General features: G+C 43.8%; 1 protein-coding gene across 6 annotated transcripts in view; it reads right to left on the bottom strand.

Moving 5' to 3' along the window:
* Nucleotides 1–16,302, bottom strand: part of ANKRD6 (ankyrin repeat domain 6) — an 89,151-nt gene that overhangs the window by 31,130 nt on the left and 41,719 nt on the right. For 4 of the 6 annotated variants that reach the window (XM_074538510.1, XM_074538516.1, XM_074538513.1 and 1 more), the window contains one exon: nt 4,259–4,515. In XM_074538510.1, the coding sequence (XP_074394611.1) occupies nt 4,259–4,378 (120 nt within the window). In that variant the 5' untranslated portion in view covers nt 4,379–4,515. Of the gene's footprint in view, nt 1–4,258; nt 4,516–7,876; nt 8,322–10,493; nt 10,581–16,302 lie in introns of those variants that run through there. The other 2 variants (XM_074538511.1, XM_074538514.1) reach the window with 2 other exon arrangements.

Raw genomic sequence — 16,302 nt, 5'->3', positions numbered from 1 at the left:
AAAAAAGAAGAAAAAGAGAGAATGCTTTAAAGAACTCAACATGCTCTGAAGCTGACTTAAAGTAGCCCAGCATTACAGAAGTGTTGCCATATGTTGTGTTCATAACATGACAATTTCAGAAGTTAAATCAAACAATTACTGAATCAAAACAGAAGCACTACCTTTTCCATTTTTTTTTTCTGAATAATCATCCGCTCTCTGCAGAATTCAATTTTATAGCTATGATCAATGCAGGAGCCTGCTCCAGCATAAGTTTCTCATGGAATTCACTGGAATCTTTCAGGCATCCACCTACTCTGGGATGGGTCTGCCTCCACGGGCTGCAGGGAAACTCAGCTCCACCATCTGAAGCATCCTCCTCCCCCTCCACCACTGACCTTGGAGTCTGCATTGTTCCTCTCACATGTTCTCACTGCTGCTCCCTGGCTATGATTACATCTTCTCTGTAACATTTTTTTCTTCCTTCTTAAATAAGTTATCCCAGAGGAGTTACCACAATTGCTGACTGGCCAGGCCTTGACCAGCAGCACATCCATCCTGGAGCCACCTGCCAGGGGCTCTACCAGACCTGGGGAAGCTTTTGGCAGCTTCTCAGAGAAACCACACCCGTAGCCCTTCCTGCTACCAAAACCTGGCCATGCCAACCCAATACCCTCAGAAAAAGGACAACAGCATCCTGGGAGGACAACAAGGCACATCAGCTCAGCTGAAGTCCCAGGGCTGTTGTGCCAAAGATGCAGCTGTCAGTAATTTCACTAAAAGAGAGCTCTAAAAAAAGGCTGAAAGAAGGGACCAACTTTCTTGCTTTCTTCTTCACACCTTTGAAGACAAAAAGGTGTAAAAATGGAAACTATCTCTGTCACATCAGGCAGAGCAGCGACAGAGCACCCTGGGCAAGCAGGTGCCCTTTGGGAAAGGCAGAGCCACAAGGCCTCTGCTGAGCACCTGCCCTGGGCCTCAGCCCCGCATGGCTGGAGGCAGAGGTCCAGCAGCACCACGAGTGCCCAGTGCCTGTGCCACGCAGTGCCACCAGCCCCCTCCCACTGTGGGCTGCCTGATGGCAGACTGCCGTCACCTATGTCTTTGCATATTTTAAAAGGCCCCAAATCTGGAATGAGCCTGAGTCTCCCTCACTGGAGTCAGAGGAGGTGCACATTTCCATACTGATTCCACCTGCAGAGATGCTTGCTGGTAATGCTGTAAAAATGAAATAAGTGCATCCTCACCATAATGCTGAAGTCAGCACCTGGACATGTGTGTGTGCATTCTCCACTGGATTTTGTTTCTCTCCTATTCTTCCTCTTTTCTTCTGAAATCATCTACCCAGAAGTGACAAAAATGAAAAACTATTTTGCAGATGAATTGTTGCTTACTGAAGCAACAATTAACCACATCATATGACCTTACATACAGAACAAAACCAGAACTGGACAAGTCAGCTATAAGGGATTTACTACTACATGGTTTGTTACAGAAAATATCCTTCAATTTTCTTAAGATATGCTTGATTAATTCTTTTTGAATAAAGAACTCTGGAATTTATCTCTAGATCCTGAACACTTTAATCTGTGCCTCTGTGGTGTGATTCACAACAATTGGTCTGTGCTTACAGATGTGGATCAGAAATACATTTAAAGCCTGCTGTGATGGGGGAACTTTTTCCCTCCAAAAAGCTTTGTCTCCATGTATCTTCCTCCAATAAAACCCAGAGAATTCAGCAGGAAGTTTGGCTGACAATGACCAAATCCATTTTTTTTCTTTTTTGGAAGCAAACCCCTGTAATTTGTAATTAGGCAGAACAAACTGTAAACTACTAATGAAAGCAGAAGACATACAGGTAAACCAGATCTAAGGCAGGCACATGGATAAACTTATTTTTATGCTTCATTGTGCAATGAGTTTTATCTTGGGGGAGAAGAGGGTTCTGGGTTCTGGGTTTCAATTTATCTGCACTGCAAAAATTCTGCCATCTAATTTCCATTCTAGAATTAAGAACCTCTATCCTGAAAGTTGTTCTTATTTTGTGCTTGTTCTGCTATTCTAACAATTCTACTAATTGTTCTGCTTGTAAGAAAACTGCACAAGAACCTGTTGCTAAAAAGCCCCTCCAGATTTCCAGTTTCAATATATTTGAGTCTAATTTATACATCCTCACTCTTGTGACAACCTTAACTTTAAACAGATCTTTCTCCTTCCAGCCTTTGTGTGTGTCATCAGATTAGCAAACCAAGCTATTCCAGGGAATGTTTCATAGGCAAATCTGCACATGCTCTCCCTGTGCACCTGGCAGGCTGGGTGGGAGCCAGATGCAAACTCCAGCTGTGCACATCTGGACAGGACATCAGAGCCTGGATGGATGGGCTCTGGTGAGGGCACCAGGTTGGTCTCAGGCCTCTTGGTTGGCACTGAGCTCAGCTCTCTGTGGCTGATGGTGTGGGAGCAGTCAGAGTCTGTGAGCCTCCAAAAGGCCCCATTGACACAGCCCTGGCTGCTGCTCTGTGTGCACCCCTCCACACTCCTGCAGATCTGCCTTCATCTCTTCTGAGCAGGGCTTCTCACCAGGCCACCCAAGCAGCTCACCTGTCCTGTCTGTTGGTGTGCTGGGATGCATCACAAGGACAACAGGGACAGCTTTTGTCATCTTCCCTCTCTGGCTCCACGGGGATGACCCACAACTTCTAGGAAAGAATTGCAGCAGTGCTGCAGTAGCTGGTGAGCTACAGGCACAGCATCAGAGCTCACAGCTCTCCAGCATGGTTGGCAAGCACATGTCTCCACAGAAACACCAGAACTTTGCACCTGGCCACAATTTTGCTGCTAAATAAGCTTTGTTTTAATTTTCCACACAGGGCAGAACAACAAAGCAAGGGAGCCACCTATGTCATATAGGAAAGAAAACCTTGTCAAATCTAGGAAATCTGCATTATATCAAATTAACCTGATTTTGTGTTTCAAAGTCAAATCTACACTATTTGTTTCTTATTCTAATTAGCAGAGGTCCCTGAGCAGCCTCAAAGCTCATCATCTTAAAAAAAAACCCAAAACAAACAAACAAAAGAAAACACAGCCACAAAACCCTGAGCTACCATTCAGGTATGTGTAAGTCAGTATTTCCCAGTCTATTGCTGACTACCTTTAATAGTTTTTCAGCTACAGAGCTGCTTGGAGAACAGAAGCAAACAGCTGCCTACATGGGAGTATTCATGCTTAAAACATCTGGGCTTTATATCCACTGGCAAGTTTTATTTTGGCAAACAAAACTTAAAAGCACAGGTTGTCCTTGGATCACTCCAACTTTCAAAATAAGCATTATCTACAACTCAAACACTGTGAGGGGACTGAAAACAACTGTCACTGAGAGATAAGCATTCTGTCTTTTCCTCTTTTTATCAAATGTGCTTTCTATCTGTAAATAGTAGCTTCCATACATATGTAATGTTCAAAACCAATATGGAAACACAAATATAAGTAGGTAGGATGGCAAACAACAATTCATCAAAACAGTATGCCCCAAATTTTATGTTACAGGTCAAAAGATTTTACTTACCTAGCTATTTTAAGGTTTTTTGCTGATCAAACCTTCTCTGCAACAGGCAATTACATCTCATCTTTTCTAAGAGTATTATATATAACATGTTGAGAATTAGGAACAGGTGAATATCAGTTTGAATTCACTTATATCTAAGCAGAAATCCTTTGACTTTGATTTTTGTCAAAGGTACAGGGAACACAATTTGCAAACCCCAAGTTTGGAACTGACTAAGGGACTACACAAAACAAACCATTGAAGAGGCTGAGTGTAAGTGAGTCTGCTGCACCAAGAGACTTCAGCAGCAAGAAACACTTTCTACATCCCTTTACCCTGCCACAAGAGGTGGCTTTTCCCCATCCCCTCACCCAGGGAGACGGGTGCCCTGACCAGCCTTCCCTTGACAGTGATGAATCGCTCCATTCATCAGGTCACATACTGTTCAAAAGTCAATGCACACTTTGAAAAATGTTGCTCCCCTCTGTCTGTGTCACTGTGTTTGCAAGGACTCAGTGTTGATCACAGCTGCACCCACTGCAAAGGGCACAAACACAAGATGTGCACTATATTGCAAATCTGTGTGAGCTATAAGTGCAAACTTGAAGGAAATCTGAATGCTAACTTCAGTCACATTCAGATTGGTAAAGCTAGGAGGGCATTTTCACAGACAATGGTCTAGAAGAGTTACATTAGTTCCCAGGGTTTTGCAAAGCGTTTTTCTCTGGTTACCTTGGTAACTGCTACCTTGGCACCCCTGTTGATAAGCTGCACCACATTCTCCACTTGGCCTTTGTAGGCGGCTACAAGCAGGCGTTCTGAAAGCACGGCGACCACATCCTGCTGGCTCATGAATTAGGAGAGAAAGGTTTTCACGTTTCTTCAGTCCAAAAACAAAGGCTTGGGATCAGTTCAAGCAGCATGCAGGCAGGCGAGGAAGGATTCCAGCTCCCTGGACAGCGATGCTATCGCTATGCCATCCATTGGACCTATGGATCAGAAAACAACACTGCTGTCAGGCAGCTTTCAGAAACAGAGCACTACAGCAGCTCCTCCCTGAGCGTTCATCTTGGCATTGGCTTGGGAGGGGAGCACAAAAACTCCTCAGAACCTCCTGAAGACATTGCACTTCTGTTGCAAGGTGGAGGGATGCAGACAGAGGCACATTTTCAATGTGCTCTCATTCCCCTTGGTTGGGACAAAAATCCTTAAACTTTCTGAGAGCTTAACTCTCTTTCAGCCTAACTTCTATTTGTGTGGTCCCTTTTCATCCTCTCTCCCCCCACCAGGTTTCCTGGTCTTTAATTAGCCAAGGGTGGGTTAACTCCTGTTGGCCAAAGGAACAAGAACAGGTTATAGTTACTGGCTGCTGATATAGATATACAAACCTCTGCCCTGGAAGGATTGAGTGCAGTCAGCAATTAAAGGCAGCTGACTTTCCCTAACGAGTATAAAATGCTTCACAGCCTCCCCTGAACCATCCCAAGGACACCTCTGGGAAAGATCACAGCCTGCTATTGGGAAACACTCATCTTTGCTGTCACTGAGAAATTATCTTCTCCCCATCAAGCTGACATCATTCCCCACTGATTCCAGAAACAATTCAGATTTAGCACTCATCATACAAACTGTGAGTATGTTTGTCTCCCCAAGCTTCACTGACCCATCCAATGAGCCATCAGTGTTGAAAAGAGTTTTCTGATATAATTACAGAAAATGTCTCCATTGGTCACTTTGAGCTGTGGGATCCAGAATCTGCCCAGTTTGGGAAGATTTCAGCTTTATTTGTGCTTTTCTCACTTTAGCATGTAATTGTTTCAGCACAGGAAAAACATCTTCAAGATATCCAGTGTATTTACAAATTATCTGCCCTCCCCTCTTGAAATATCACTGCACTGCCCCTTAACAGCCACCAGTACAAAACACTCTGCATAGTCAAAGAGTAATGGGTACAGGGTCCTGGATGATCCTGGAGATCAATACTGGAATACAATGTATTTCACCCTTATGTTATCCTTTAAATCCATCTCAGAACAGCTATAACTAAAAGTGTAGGTTAATTTGTAGTAGTAGAAGGCAACATAATTCAATTTGCACTCCTAAGGTGATTTATATTAGCAAATCTTAGAATGCTTTATGAGCTTTAATTCTTATAACACCCTTCGAGGTGAGGAATATGCAGGAGAATATGACATGCATATTAGAAAAAGGCCCTAGAAAGCACAGAAAAGTTACTGCTTTCTCTGAGGTCAATAGAAAGTTATGCCAAAGCCAGTAAAAGCTCCAGGTAGCTGATTCTTGATTTTGAAGTATAAGCATTAGGCAAGGCCATTTCCGTTTAAAAGATTCAAGTTAGCTTTTCCTCACCTTTCTCTTCCTTTCTAAATGCAAACATGTTTGGAGCAAGGTGGAAATAGCTATACATTTATTTAGAGAAACCAGACAAAGAGTTTCTGGGCCTCAAAGTCAGCATAACATAGGACAACAGAGGGGTGGTGCTGTACCCTGTGCCACTGGACTGTTTCACCTACACCCTCAGTGTAATGGACACAGTTTGTACCCTGGTAAAATGGAAAACAGAGAAGATGGAAGAAAAAACCCTCCTGTCCTTCACTAGCACATCATACCCTGCTCCTCTGGCAGAGTGCTGTACACATTATAGTACAAACCATTTTAAAAGTGACACAGATGGCCTACACTTAGTAATCTGAACGGTAACAAACAACACCAGTTTCAATCTTACCTCCTCAAGTATTTGATTTCCAGTGACTCTGCTTCCAAAGCAAGTGGAACACCCACCCTCCCTCCATACCTCCCACCTCCCACCCATGCTCCCAGCCCCCTGCTCCCAACATCCCTGAGTCTCCCATCACATCCCAAATGGAGCTTCCATAACCCAGGAGCACAACCCACAGCTCCCCTCCGTGACCAGAACACAGTGCAGGGCACACCTCTCAACAGGGAGCTCCTCAGGCAGAGGATGGGGCGTGTCTGTGCCAGCCCCTGCCTGGGCAGTGATAGTTTCCAGGTGAACTGTGCCATCACTTGCTTGTCCCCAGCCTTATCCCTAAGATGCCTGCCAACACTTTGGCTGGAGGCATGTACACTGACATCTTAACACATCTCTGGTCAGAACCTGCTTGGTTTTCTTACCTCTTAAATTAAAAAAAAACACCAACAACAAAAGCAAAACAATGCAGTGATATCATTGTCACTAACAGATTTGCATATTCGCTACAAAAATCTCAGTCTCAATGGAGACATTTTTCTGATACACTGATATTTCTGAGCAAGTCTGCAGAAACCACAGATGCTCATCACATCTTAGCCACACTGCTAGAAAGACTCTAATACCTCAACAATGTAGGGCTGGAAAAGTCTGGATAACCTATGCAAGGTAAATTATGGAAATGATACTCCCTAGTTGAATAGTTCTCCCTCTCTCCCACAGTTTTGCCATCCCTGCAGCACACTGAGATCATGAGCCTCCTCCTGCCATGCCCTGCCACACTGGAGTGATGGACTGTGACCCTGTCACTGCTATCATGGATTTTGCCTTCTTGTCTTTTCCACCACTTGGATCATACATAAAAACACAGCAAGGAGCTGATTCAGTAGTTGGTCTTTTAGGGGTATCTCCCACATTGCCCAGGTCTCCAGCAGGTGTTGGTCCTGTTCCCAGAGGGCAGTCACAGCACGAGCCTGGCTCCTGCTCAAACAACAGGTCACATTCCCTGTGACCACATCTGCTTTACATCTCCTCAACTGGGATTATCTGCAACTCAGAAAAGCAAGTCCATTTAGAACAGGAAGCCCAGACAACTGAAAGACCAACTTTCCTTTTCTCCTGAGCTGGTAAAAAAGGTGATGGGTGAACAGTGGAAGTGGGAACAGCCTTCCCATTCCCCTCCCCAGGGACCCATCCCCAGCACAGTGGCTACACTGGCAGTGGCGTCGCTGCCCCCAGCTTTAACTCTCTGCGTGCCTCAGACACACAGAGTGTCTTTCCTTGACCATGTCTGCACCCCCAGCAGCAGGAGGAAGGTACCAGATGCCCAAGGACTGCAATTAAAAGCTTGACTGCTCCTTTCACACCCAGATGGTGCAAAATGAACCCGACAACACGATTACGGGCGCTGCATCGCATCCCTGCTGCCAGCACCTGCTGCCCAGAATTAAATCCCTCATTATCACTCCCAAGATCCAGAAGCTCAAGGGAGGCACAGAGCATGAGAATATTCAAACCTTATGCCTTCAAAATAACAAGAAAAAAAATCATTTTGCTTTAGCATATTTTTAAATGAAAAACAGCCATCTCTGTGCTTCTTTGTTTAAGATCAGATTACTTACCTGGAGCGGGCTGGGAAAGCAACACCTACTTCCCGAGCCTCTCCAAGGAAACTGGCCAGATGTGATGCCCACAGGTTGAGGTGCTTTGCTGTGGGTCAATCCCTGCCGAGGATAAGGAGCTCACCCCATCAGTGGAGTGTGGAAAAGGACAGGCTGACTGTGGATCAGTGCTCCCGATCGGCAGCTGCGAGGCACCGTCCCCCGGCGCTGAGGTCCGGCTGCATCCCCACGGATTATGCTCTCAGCTCACTGAGCCACATTGCCCACGGACACTCAGGACATGTCTGTCTGTCTGTATGTCTGGGGTGGCACAGCAGCCTGTGGGTGGGTGGGCAGCTGGCTGCTCGGTGGCAGGGCTGTACAGCTCCCAGCTCTGTCCTCTCTCCCATGCAACTGGCAGAGCTGGCAAAAACACTCTCTGCACCTTTCCCCTCCCCAGCTCCCTCCCCTTCAAACTGCTGCCAGGCTGCTTCAGTGGCCCTAGCGCCTGCACGTCAGTGACAAAAAAAGCACAGGAATGATGATTTTCAAAAGCCAAAGGACGGTCTAGGAAACATCAAACATCACAAATACTGAAAGGCTAGGCAACAGATTCCCCTCAGTACATGCAAAGGGTTAAAACCAGCAGCTTTTTCACTGAGGGAAGAGAAAAAAGCCAAAACTATGAAAGATTTAGGAGCTGTGAGCTAATCAATTTTAAGAAGTTCTCTGTGCTAAATGGAAAAGATGAAATGCCAGAGCACAGATCATTCTCTGCAATCACTAAGTTAAATTAGTATTTGAATAAAAGAATGCTTACATAGCTAAGACAAAGTTTCCATATGTGCGGAGGTACAAGATGATAGGGGGAAAAAAAGAAGAAGGGACCCCCAGTTTTCTGCAAGGGATCCCAAATTCTCTTTTTCAGTTTACCACCAGAAATTATGCTGAACAGAATCACAGAATCATAAAATAACAGAACTTCCTGAGTTGGAAGGGATCCACAACGATCACTGAGTCCAACTCCTGACTCCGCACAAGATGGCTCCAGAAATCCCACCATGTGCCTGAGAGCATTGCCCAAATGCTTCTTGAACTCTGGCAAGCTTGGGGCTGTGACCACTGCCCTGGGGAGCATCTAGTACAAGAAAAAATCTCAACATCTTGTAGCTTTACTTTATTCAACATATACAATGGAATAAAATTAGTCTAGATTATTTTGGAACACTCCAACATTAAAATATGGAACTAGACAATTTTTTTATGGGAGAGTAGATAAAAGCTACTAATTCATAATAATAGTCTTTCTAAGAAAATTCCCTGCATCTAAATACTGCTTTTCTTTGCTTGACTCTCACAGTAAAATGGGTTTCTTTTTTTTATTAGTACATAACAGTATAAAATCCATAAAATGCTCTTTTTCTTATCCAGCCTCTTTGCAAAGCAGTTTGTCATACATAAAATATGACGTAAACACTAAGATTGTATTCACTTTAGAATAACAGCATTATTCAGCAGAGTGGATTATTGCATTAGAAAGAGTGGGTTTCCTGGAACTCATTTATCATTTACTGCAGGATGCTGATATATCTGCCATTTCTTTCAGCTGACTTTAAAAGGGTTTGTCTGAGACATGCAGCACTGCTTCCCTTTCAGTGATTTTTCTTTAGTTTCATCATGGATCCAGCAGAAACAAGTCAGGAAAAATATATATTTTGCTAAAGGGAGGATACTGCCTCTCACCCCTTCCTGCCCCAAAAGACAGTTAAAAATCAGTCAAAGGTGTAATTGTGAAAGCCAGCAGAAGCTTCATCTGGAAAACAGTAAAGCCCCCCACCAGGTTGAGAACAATGTGCTTTTGATTCACACTTTTCTTCTTTCCTTTACAACATCATCAACACTATTTTTGGAGTTAGGTTTTATGGGTTCAAAGGAACATTTTGAACTGGACATCTACATAGACTTTGAGTCTGGGGGGATGGATTTTACTGTTTTCATGACATATTTTATTGTGGCAAGTACAATCATTTAGTTTTTATATGGATAGTTGCATATTCATCACCCTAAGTATCACCACTGTCTGAGACATCTGAAAACAATTTCTGAGCTGCTTTTTTTTCCCCCCCACTTGTTGCTAGTAATTACTTCAACAATTACTATTTAGCAGCCTCCCAGGGAGCATCTGCATGACAGTTGCTCATCAGGCTTCCCAGCACAAGCAGAGCAGACTGATTGATGCCACTGCTCCGCTGCAGGTGGCCGGACAGACAGCCAGTCCCGCTCGGCGACGACACAGAGACAGCGACCGCCAATTCCCCAGCTGCTTTGTCCAGTCCATCTCCATTGCCTGGCCTCCACTGCTGGCTGCACTCAGTGGAAACCCTCAGCTGTCTAGCAGCTCTCAGGCAATGCCTTGGTGCCACCAAAACCAACTTCCAGAACTGCACCTACCAGGCAGATGCCCCTGGAGAAAGGCACGGACACAGGGAGACCAGCAATGATGATCAGAGGCAGTTTCAAGTCATTGCTTGAACATAACCAATCTTGTATGAAAACAATTGCTTTTCTTCCCCTCTTACTTACTTCTCTGCCATGTAGCCCTGATCTCCTTTATGCAACACACAAGTTATATACTTACCACTTTCCATATAACATGATCTGGGGGATTTATTTGACCTTCTTCATTGAAGTTCCACAGCTTTGTTACTCCCCACTCCTTCAACACCTGCATACACACACGTCAAAACCACTCAGTACAAGCAAGCTCAACTCCCAGAAAGCCCTGTCAGTTGGGTGTTGGAGATTTTTTCAGAAATGGCTTGGAAGGCAGCTGTGGGGGACAGGTTCTCACAGCCTGTTTCTGTAAACAGCAGAGGTTCTCAGGTTGTTTTTAATTACAAGTAAAAGTGACAAACATGAAGGCCTTGAGAACCTTGCATATCAGAGTTCTCAGGCAGCTTTCTCATAACAAGTAGATATTCTATCTTTGGCTGTTTTGGGAAAGCAAAAATAATTTTGAGAACCCAAATCTTGGTATTGGAAACATAAGGAGGAGTTGGTATGTTATCTCTGACCTATTGTGAGCTCAGATTTTGCAATATGCATTAAGTGAATTAACACTGTTATAAAAGGTGCCTGATTGATGAATAAACCGGAGTTGATGTTGAAAAATTAAAAAAAAAAAAAGTTAAAAATGTGTTAAAGTGATTGTATAAGTAAGATGTAATAAGTATGCTCTTTGTGTTTTTTAAGCCTTGTTTGAATGTGGTGGAGGTAAAAGCAAACACTGAATTCAAAAGAATTTTTTTTACAGCTATACCTTAAACAAACTTTTTATGTTTAAGTACATTAAGTGCATTAAGTATAAAAATGCTGCAGCAAACACGTAAAAAAAAAAAAAATTTAAGTCTAGGCGCTGTTAAGTTTAAGTAATGTTAGATAGATTTATGCTTTTACGATAGGCATTTGTTTTATGACTTGTGTGTAGAGTGTTGTTATAAACATTAGAAAAACTTTAGTTAAAGACAATCAGAATCTGCTGTTTAAAAATAGAAAGCAAACTTTCTTTAGCTTATTTTTGTGAGTTACATTAACACACCTAAGTTTTGTTTGAGCTTTGTAACACATAGAATTCTTTTTTGTATTTGTTGTATAGCATGTCTTGTAATTAGTGATAGCTTTTTGGTTTGTTTTCCTAGCTTAGATCCCTTATAAGAGAGAAACCTTACTAGCTGAAAATACTGTTTAGTTGTTAGAATTGTCTAGTTTTGTGTTGCAAAGAGTATAACACCTTTAGCCCATAGAACTTTTTTTAAAAATAAAAACAGGAGAGATGTTGGGAATTTAGCTGCTAGAAAATGGAAAAGTACAAAACCATGGCTAATTCCAAGTCTTGCACCTGCACAGATAGCAGTGTCCTTGGGCCTAGCTGTGGTAGGATAACAAACAGTGAAAGAGACATGAGAAAAGAGAGAGTAACCCCTAAGGAATGAGGAAGAGTTGATAGTATAGTTTAACCAATAGATTGCTTACCTTACAGAATATTCATAAGCTTATTACTCGCTGTATAAGTGTCTGATGCTCTCTTCAATAAACGGAATTTGCTTATCACTCATATTGAGTGTCTGAGTCTCCCCTCACCAACAAATGGCTCAACCCTGACAAAGGTCATCATTTCTCTGTGACAGTTGGGCACTATTTACATGACAAAACAATATCTATTGTTTGATAGGGGACAGTGCCAGTGTGCAAACACACATGCACGACATATCTGCTCCCATTTGCATAAAACCAGTTAGGAGATCTTTCCAGCTGACTGCTGTTTAACAGAAGTGCCAGAGCCTAACCTTGGGAACCAAGCAGACACACGGCTGTGCTCATGGGAGAGTGGGGTTTTATGTTACCATCACACACAGTGGGGCTTCTGGATGGGAGAACTGTCCCTCATTGTCACCCTCTGTGCAGGAGCCTATTAAAATGACTGCAGGACCTCACTGTGAGCAGAAAGTGCCATAACCCTTTCCACAACCAACTTCCTGTCCTTCTCTGCTGTTCTCCCTTTTCTGATTCCAAAGCATGTCCTGTGCTGCAAGGGTTCACATGATATTTAGCATGGACAGCATCTGTCATTGAGTTTGGGGACCCTGCTGCTGCCATGTCACAGGGCTGGTGCAGAGATCTTCTCCTGCCCATGTATGACCTGAACCCCCTTCCCTGCTAGCACAAGCAGCCCCACACCCTCCCAGACAGCGCATAACAGTAACTCAGGTTAATACTGCAAAAGACACTACAGAAAATTTCAAGAAAAACTAATTGCTACACTTACAGATTTTTTTTTCAAGGCCAGAAAACACCACTACAATAATCTAATGCCAACCAGCACCAAGGCACAAACTCCTATTTGAGCTAGATCCTATCTTTTATACACACTATTAAAGATGTGCACCCAGGCAGTGATCAGGAAATGCTCTGGCTGACACAGCAGAGAAGAAAAGAACACATTTACCAGCTTCAAAATATTTTTCAGTTGGCAAAAGAGCACTGGAGATGCTCTTCCTCTTCAAGAAAAACACAACTTAGGAGCTGCCAGCAGCAATGACGCAGCCCCTCCTGCACCTTCACAGCTGATGTCTTGGGAGAGCACTGGCAGGTGGGGTAACCAGTGCCACCCAGCTCAGCACTGAATCATGGAGACAACGTGACTACACGAATATTGGCACAACATTCCTCAGTTTTGCTGGGCTTCTGGCATGACAGCAAGAGTCTGGCAGGCAGCGTGTCAATTAAAAGCTTAACTCAAAGTCAGTAGATGAAATCTTAGGGATGAAGAGGCCAGGGTGGGAGAAAGGTGTATTCAGACAAGCATGGGTGGAAGTGCTGAGTATGTCCAATGCAACCCCCAGAGAGGTGTGTGCCCCTGTTATGGTGCACATCATTATCATCAAGAGATCACGATTTTTCCATTTGCTTCCCACCACAGGGTACTGCAACAGCAAGAGGAAGCACAAATATCCACGGATTTGGCACACCCTGGAAAATGGGCAAGTGAGAGAAACTGAACACAGCAGGGAAGCAGACATGGAGGTCGCATTTTTTTGCATAGAATCACCCCACCAGTCAGCACAGCTAGGACAGTAATTCTCATTTCCTAAACCCATGCACTGATCTCCCAGTGCAGCTGTAGAGAAACTGGCTGTAGCTCCCAAGAAAGAAACATTATTGATGAGCTAAATTAGCTGCATCTGATTCACACAGGGAACCTCTTTAGGAAAGATTCCAAACTTGCCGAGTCTGCCAGAGGGCTCTCTCTGACCTCAGCAGGCTTTGCAAGAGACCTGAAGAACTGGGGAGCAACTTTAAATCATCTCTGAGGAGATCCTAACAAGGAGAGAAAAGTTCAGGGACTTTACCCTATCCTATCCAGAGTTTAGGGCAAAGACAGCAAAGACTCTCTGATGCAGTGCACAAAGCCTCCATGCTGCACACCTCCTGTGGTGCTCAGTGTTTTGGGTCACACAGCAGCAGCTGAAGGTGACAAAGCTTTTCCTCTTGAGACCGTGGGCTCAATTCTGCTTTGGTTGCCAGGTCAAGTCAGCCACCAAAACTGCTGTTTCCTTGCTGTGCAGGGTCCTACATGACACCCACTGAAGGTCTCTACTCCTATTCTAGTGCAAAGCTGTTCATAAATGACAAAATTATTCCAACACATATCAAAGGATACATTTGTCAGCAGTCTCAGCGAATTGACTGGACTGCCATGTGAAGGCACAGGAACTGGGGCAATGAACAGAGATTTCAATATTGTCAGCACTGTACTCCAGACAATTAAAATACTCTATTCCCCACAAAATAAGCTGGTTTATCAAAATGACACCTAATATATATCTCCTATATTGACAAACATAATGAAGTATGGAAGATCACTCTAGAGGATCCCTGTCCCCTTCCCTCCTTTCATTTCCTTCATTGCTTTCTTGTCTAGATAAAACACTGGAGGTTTTTGCCACTCTCCTCTAGCTAACTTACTCCAGCTCTCTGCTTATTCATCCCCTGGCACAGCTCTTTTGAGGCTTGGTACTCAAAACTACACAGAATATTTGCAGAGGGCTCTTGATGTGAGCAGCCCTAAAGGTAACCTGGTTGCAAGGAGAGAAACACTGAGCAGAGTACGTGTGCTGAAAGAGGAGATGCCTGCTGCAGTGTGAGCCTGGAGCCAGCAGCATCCTTGAGAAAAGCAGTCAGCATCTCTGAAGGGCAGCTGGGGGTGTCCAGCAACCACAGCCATCCTGAGATACCATCAAGAAGCAGAAAACCAAGGAACTTATCATCTGAAAAGGTGAAAGAAGTGGGAAAAGTGGAAAAAGGGGCAAACATCCTGAGAAAGGAAGGTTCAACAACTGCCATTGGCTGTTCTAACTGCAAGAACAGGAAACAGTGATCTGAGATGTGAGAAATCATCATCATCATTACTTGTTTCTCTCAGCTGAAAAACAAATTAACAGCACCTCTTGGCTGCTCAGGTGAGTGTGTTGTACACCCTCTAATGTCTCTGTGCCATAGAAAGTACTTCTTACCCAAATCCTCTGGTTATTTCCTGCACTGCTTGTGGTTTTCCTACACAGGCTGAGCTCCCCACACAAACTTTCCACAAGATCTTCTAGACAAACTCTTTGACCCTCCTCAGGGATGTCTGGCTGACCCCCAGCTTTATGATAAGGCTCATCATTGATGCCAGACTCTGCCTGTTGCTTTACTGCTCTTCCCCTGGGACCACTTCTGTGCTACAGGATCCCTGAAACTCCCATGGTCAAAATCTTCTTGTTCCTGTAGGCCAGTTAACCCTTCAGGTCATGATGACCACACAGTTAATAATTCACTATGATCTTCTCTACAGATCAACTTCTGCATCCCAGAGCCCTGGAACTGGGCTTGGCCTTTCCTTGCAACTGCATCAGACAGATCAAATTCACTTCTCAGCACACTCCAAATACTCAGACTTATTTCTGCAGCTTAAACAGTAATTCTCTGACTTGTAGGAATCAGAGATCCATTCTTACAATGTAGTGCTTGGCACTCAACTCTGAGCAGAGTTTAATCCTCTTGATTTTGGACCAAGAGGAGCTAAATCCCCATGGATTTCCTCTCCTTTTGAAGTTCCTGCATTTCCTCCCTATTCCACCCTCCCACACTGCTTAGAGGTTCTTTCTGTCCCACCACCCCATTAGTGATTTGAGGGTTAAATGCTGTTTCTATTTTTCATAAGCTGGGGTCACCAAGAACACAATTGAGTGTGACAAGCCCAATGGTCCTGTTTTAACACTCATTTCTCTGCAGTTACACAAGCAGGAGGGGCAGAAGCAGTAATAACTTGCAGAACCAAAACCCACAAACATTTCAGGCAGCAACAGAGAATGTACCTACCTGGAAACCCTTTTTATATTGTATTAAAGGATTGTTACATCCCATTTTACAACATGCCTCAGTCCCCTTAGGAATAAAACAATTACTTTCATTAGCAGCATCCCACAATACAAAGTACCTAAATAAGCCAAATCTTTGAGAAAAACAAGTCTAGGGGATAAAAATAACTTTAAAAATAAAACTAAAAAAAATAAGGTGTTTTGCACACATTCTATGGGCTGTATGCATCACATCAGATTACATTTTTTGTTGGTTGACTGTATTGTGCTATTAACTTGAAGGCATCTTCATGCTGATGGCATGGCTGATCGTGCTTTCATGTTAGCTTGCAAAGGTGACAGTAGACAGCTGTGCAGGGATTATCTCAATGGAAAAATCTCTGGTGAGACCAGAAGGTGCACTGGTGATAGCATGATAATGAGGGATGCTTTTGAGGGAAAAGACTCACCTTGGACACTGACAGGTAACAGTTCTCAAATAACTCACCTCTTCAATCAGAGGTGTCCTTTCTGGAAGCTGAGGACAGT

This window comes from Zonotrichia albicollis, chromosome 3 (assembly GCF_047830755.1).
Source record: "Zonotrichia albicollis isolate bZonAlb1 chromosome 3, bZonAlb1.hap1, whole genome shotgun sequence".
Lineage (NCBI taxonomy): Eukaryota > Metazoa > Chordata > Aves > Passeriformes > Passerellidae > Zonotrichia > Zonotrichia albicollis.
The sequence above is the reverse complement of the archived record's forward strand: the minus strand, read 5'-3'. Positions and strand labels throughout refer to the sequence as shown.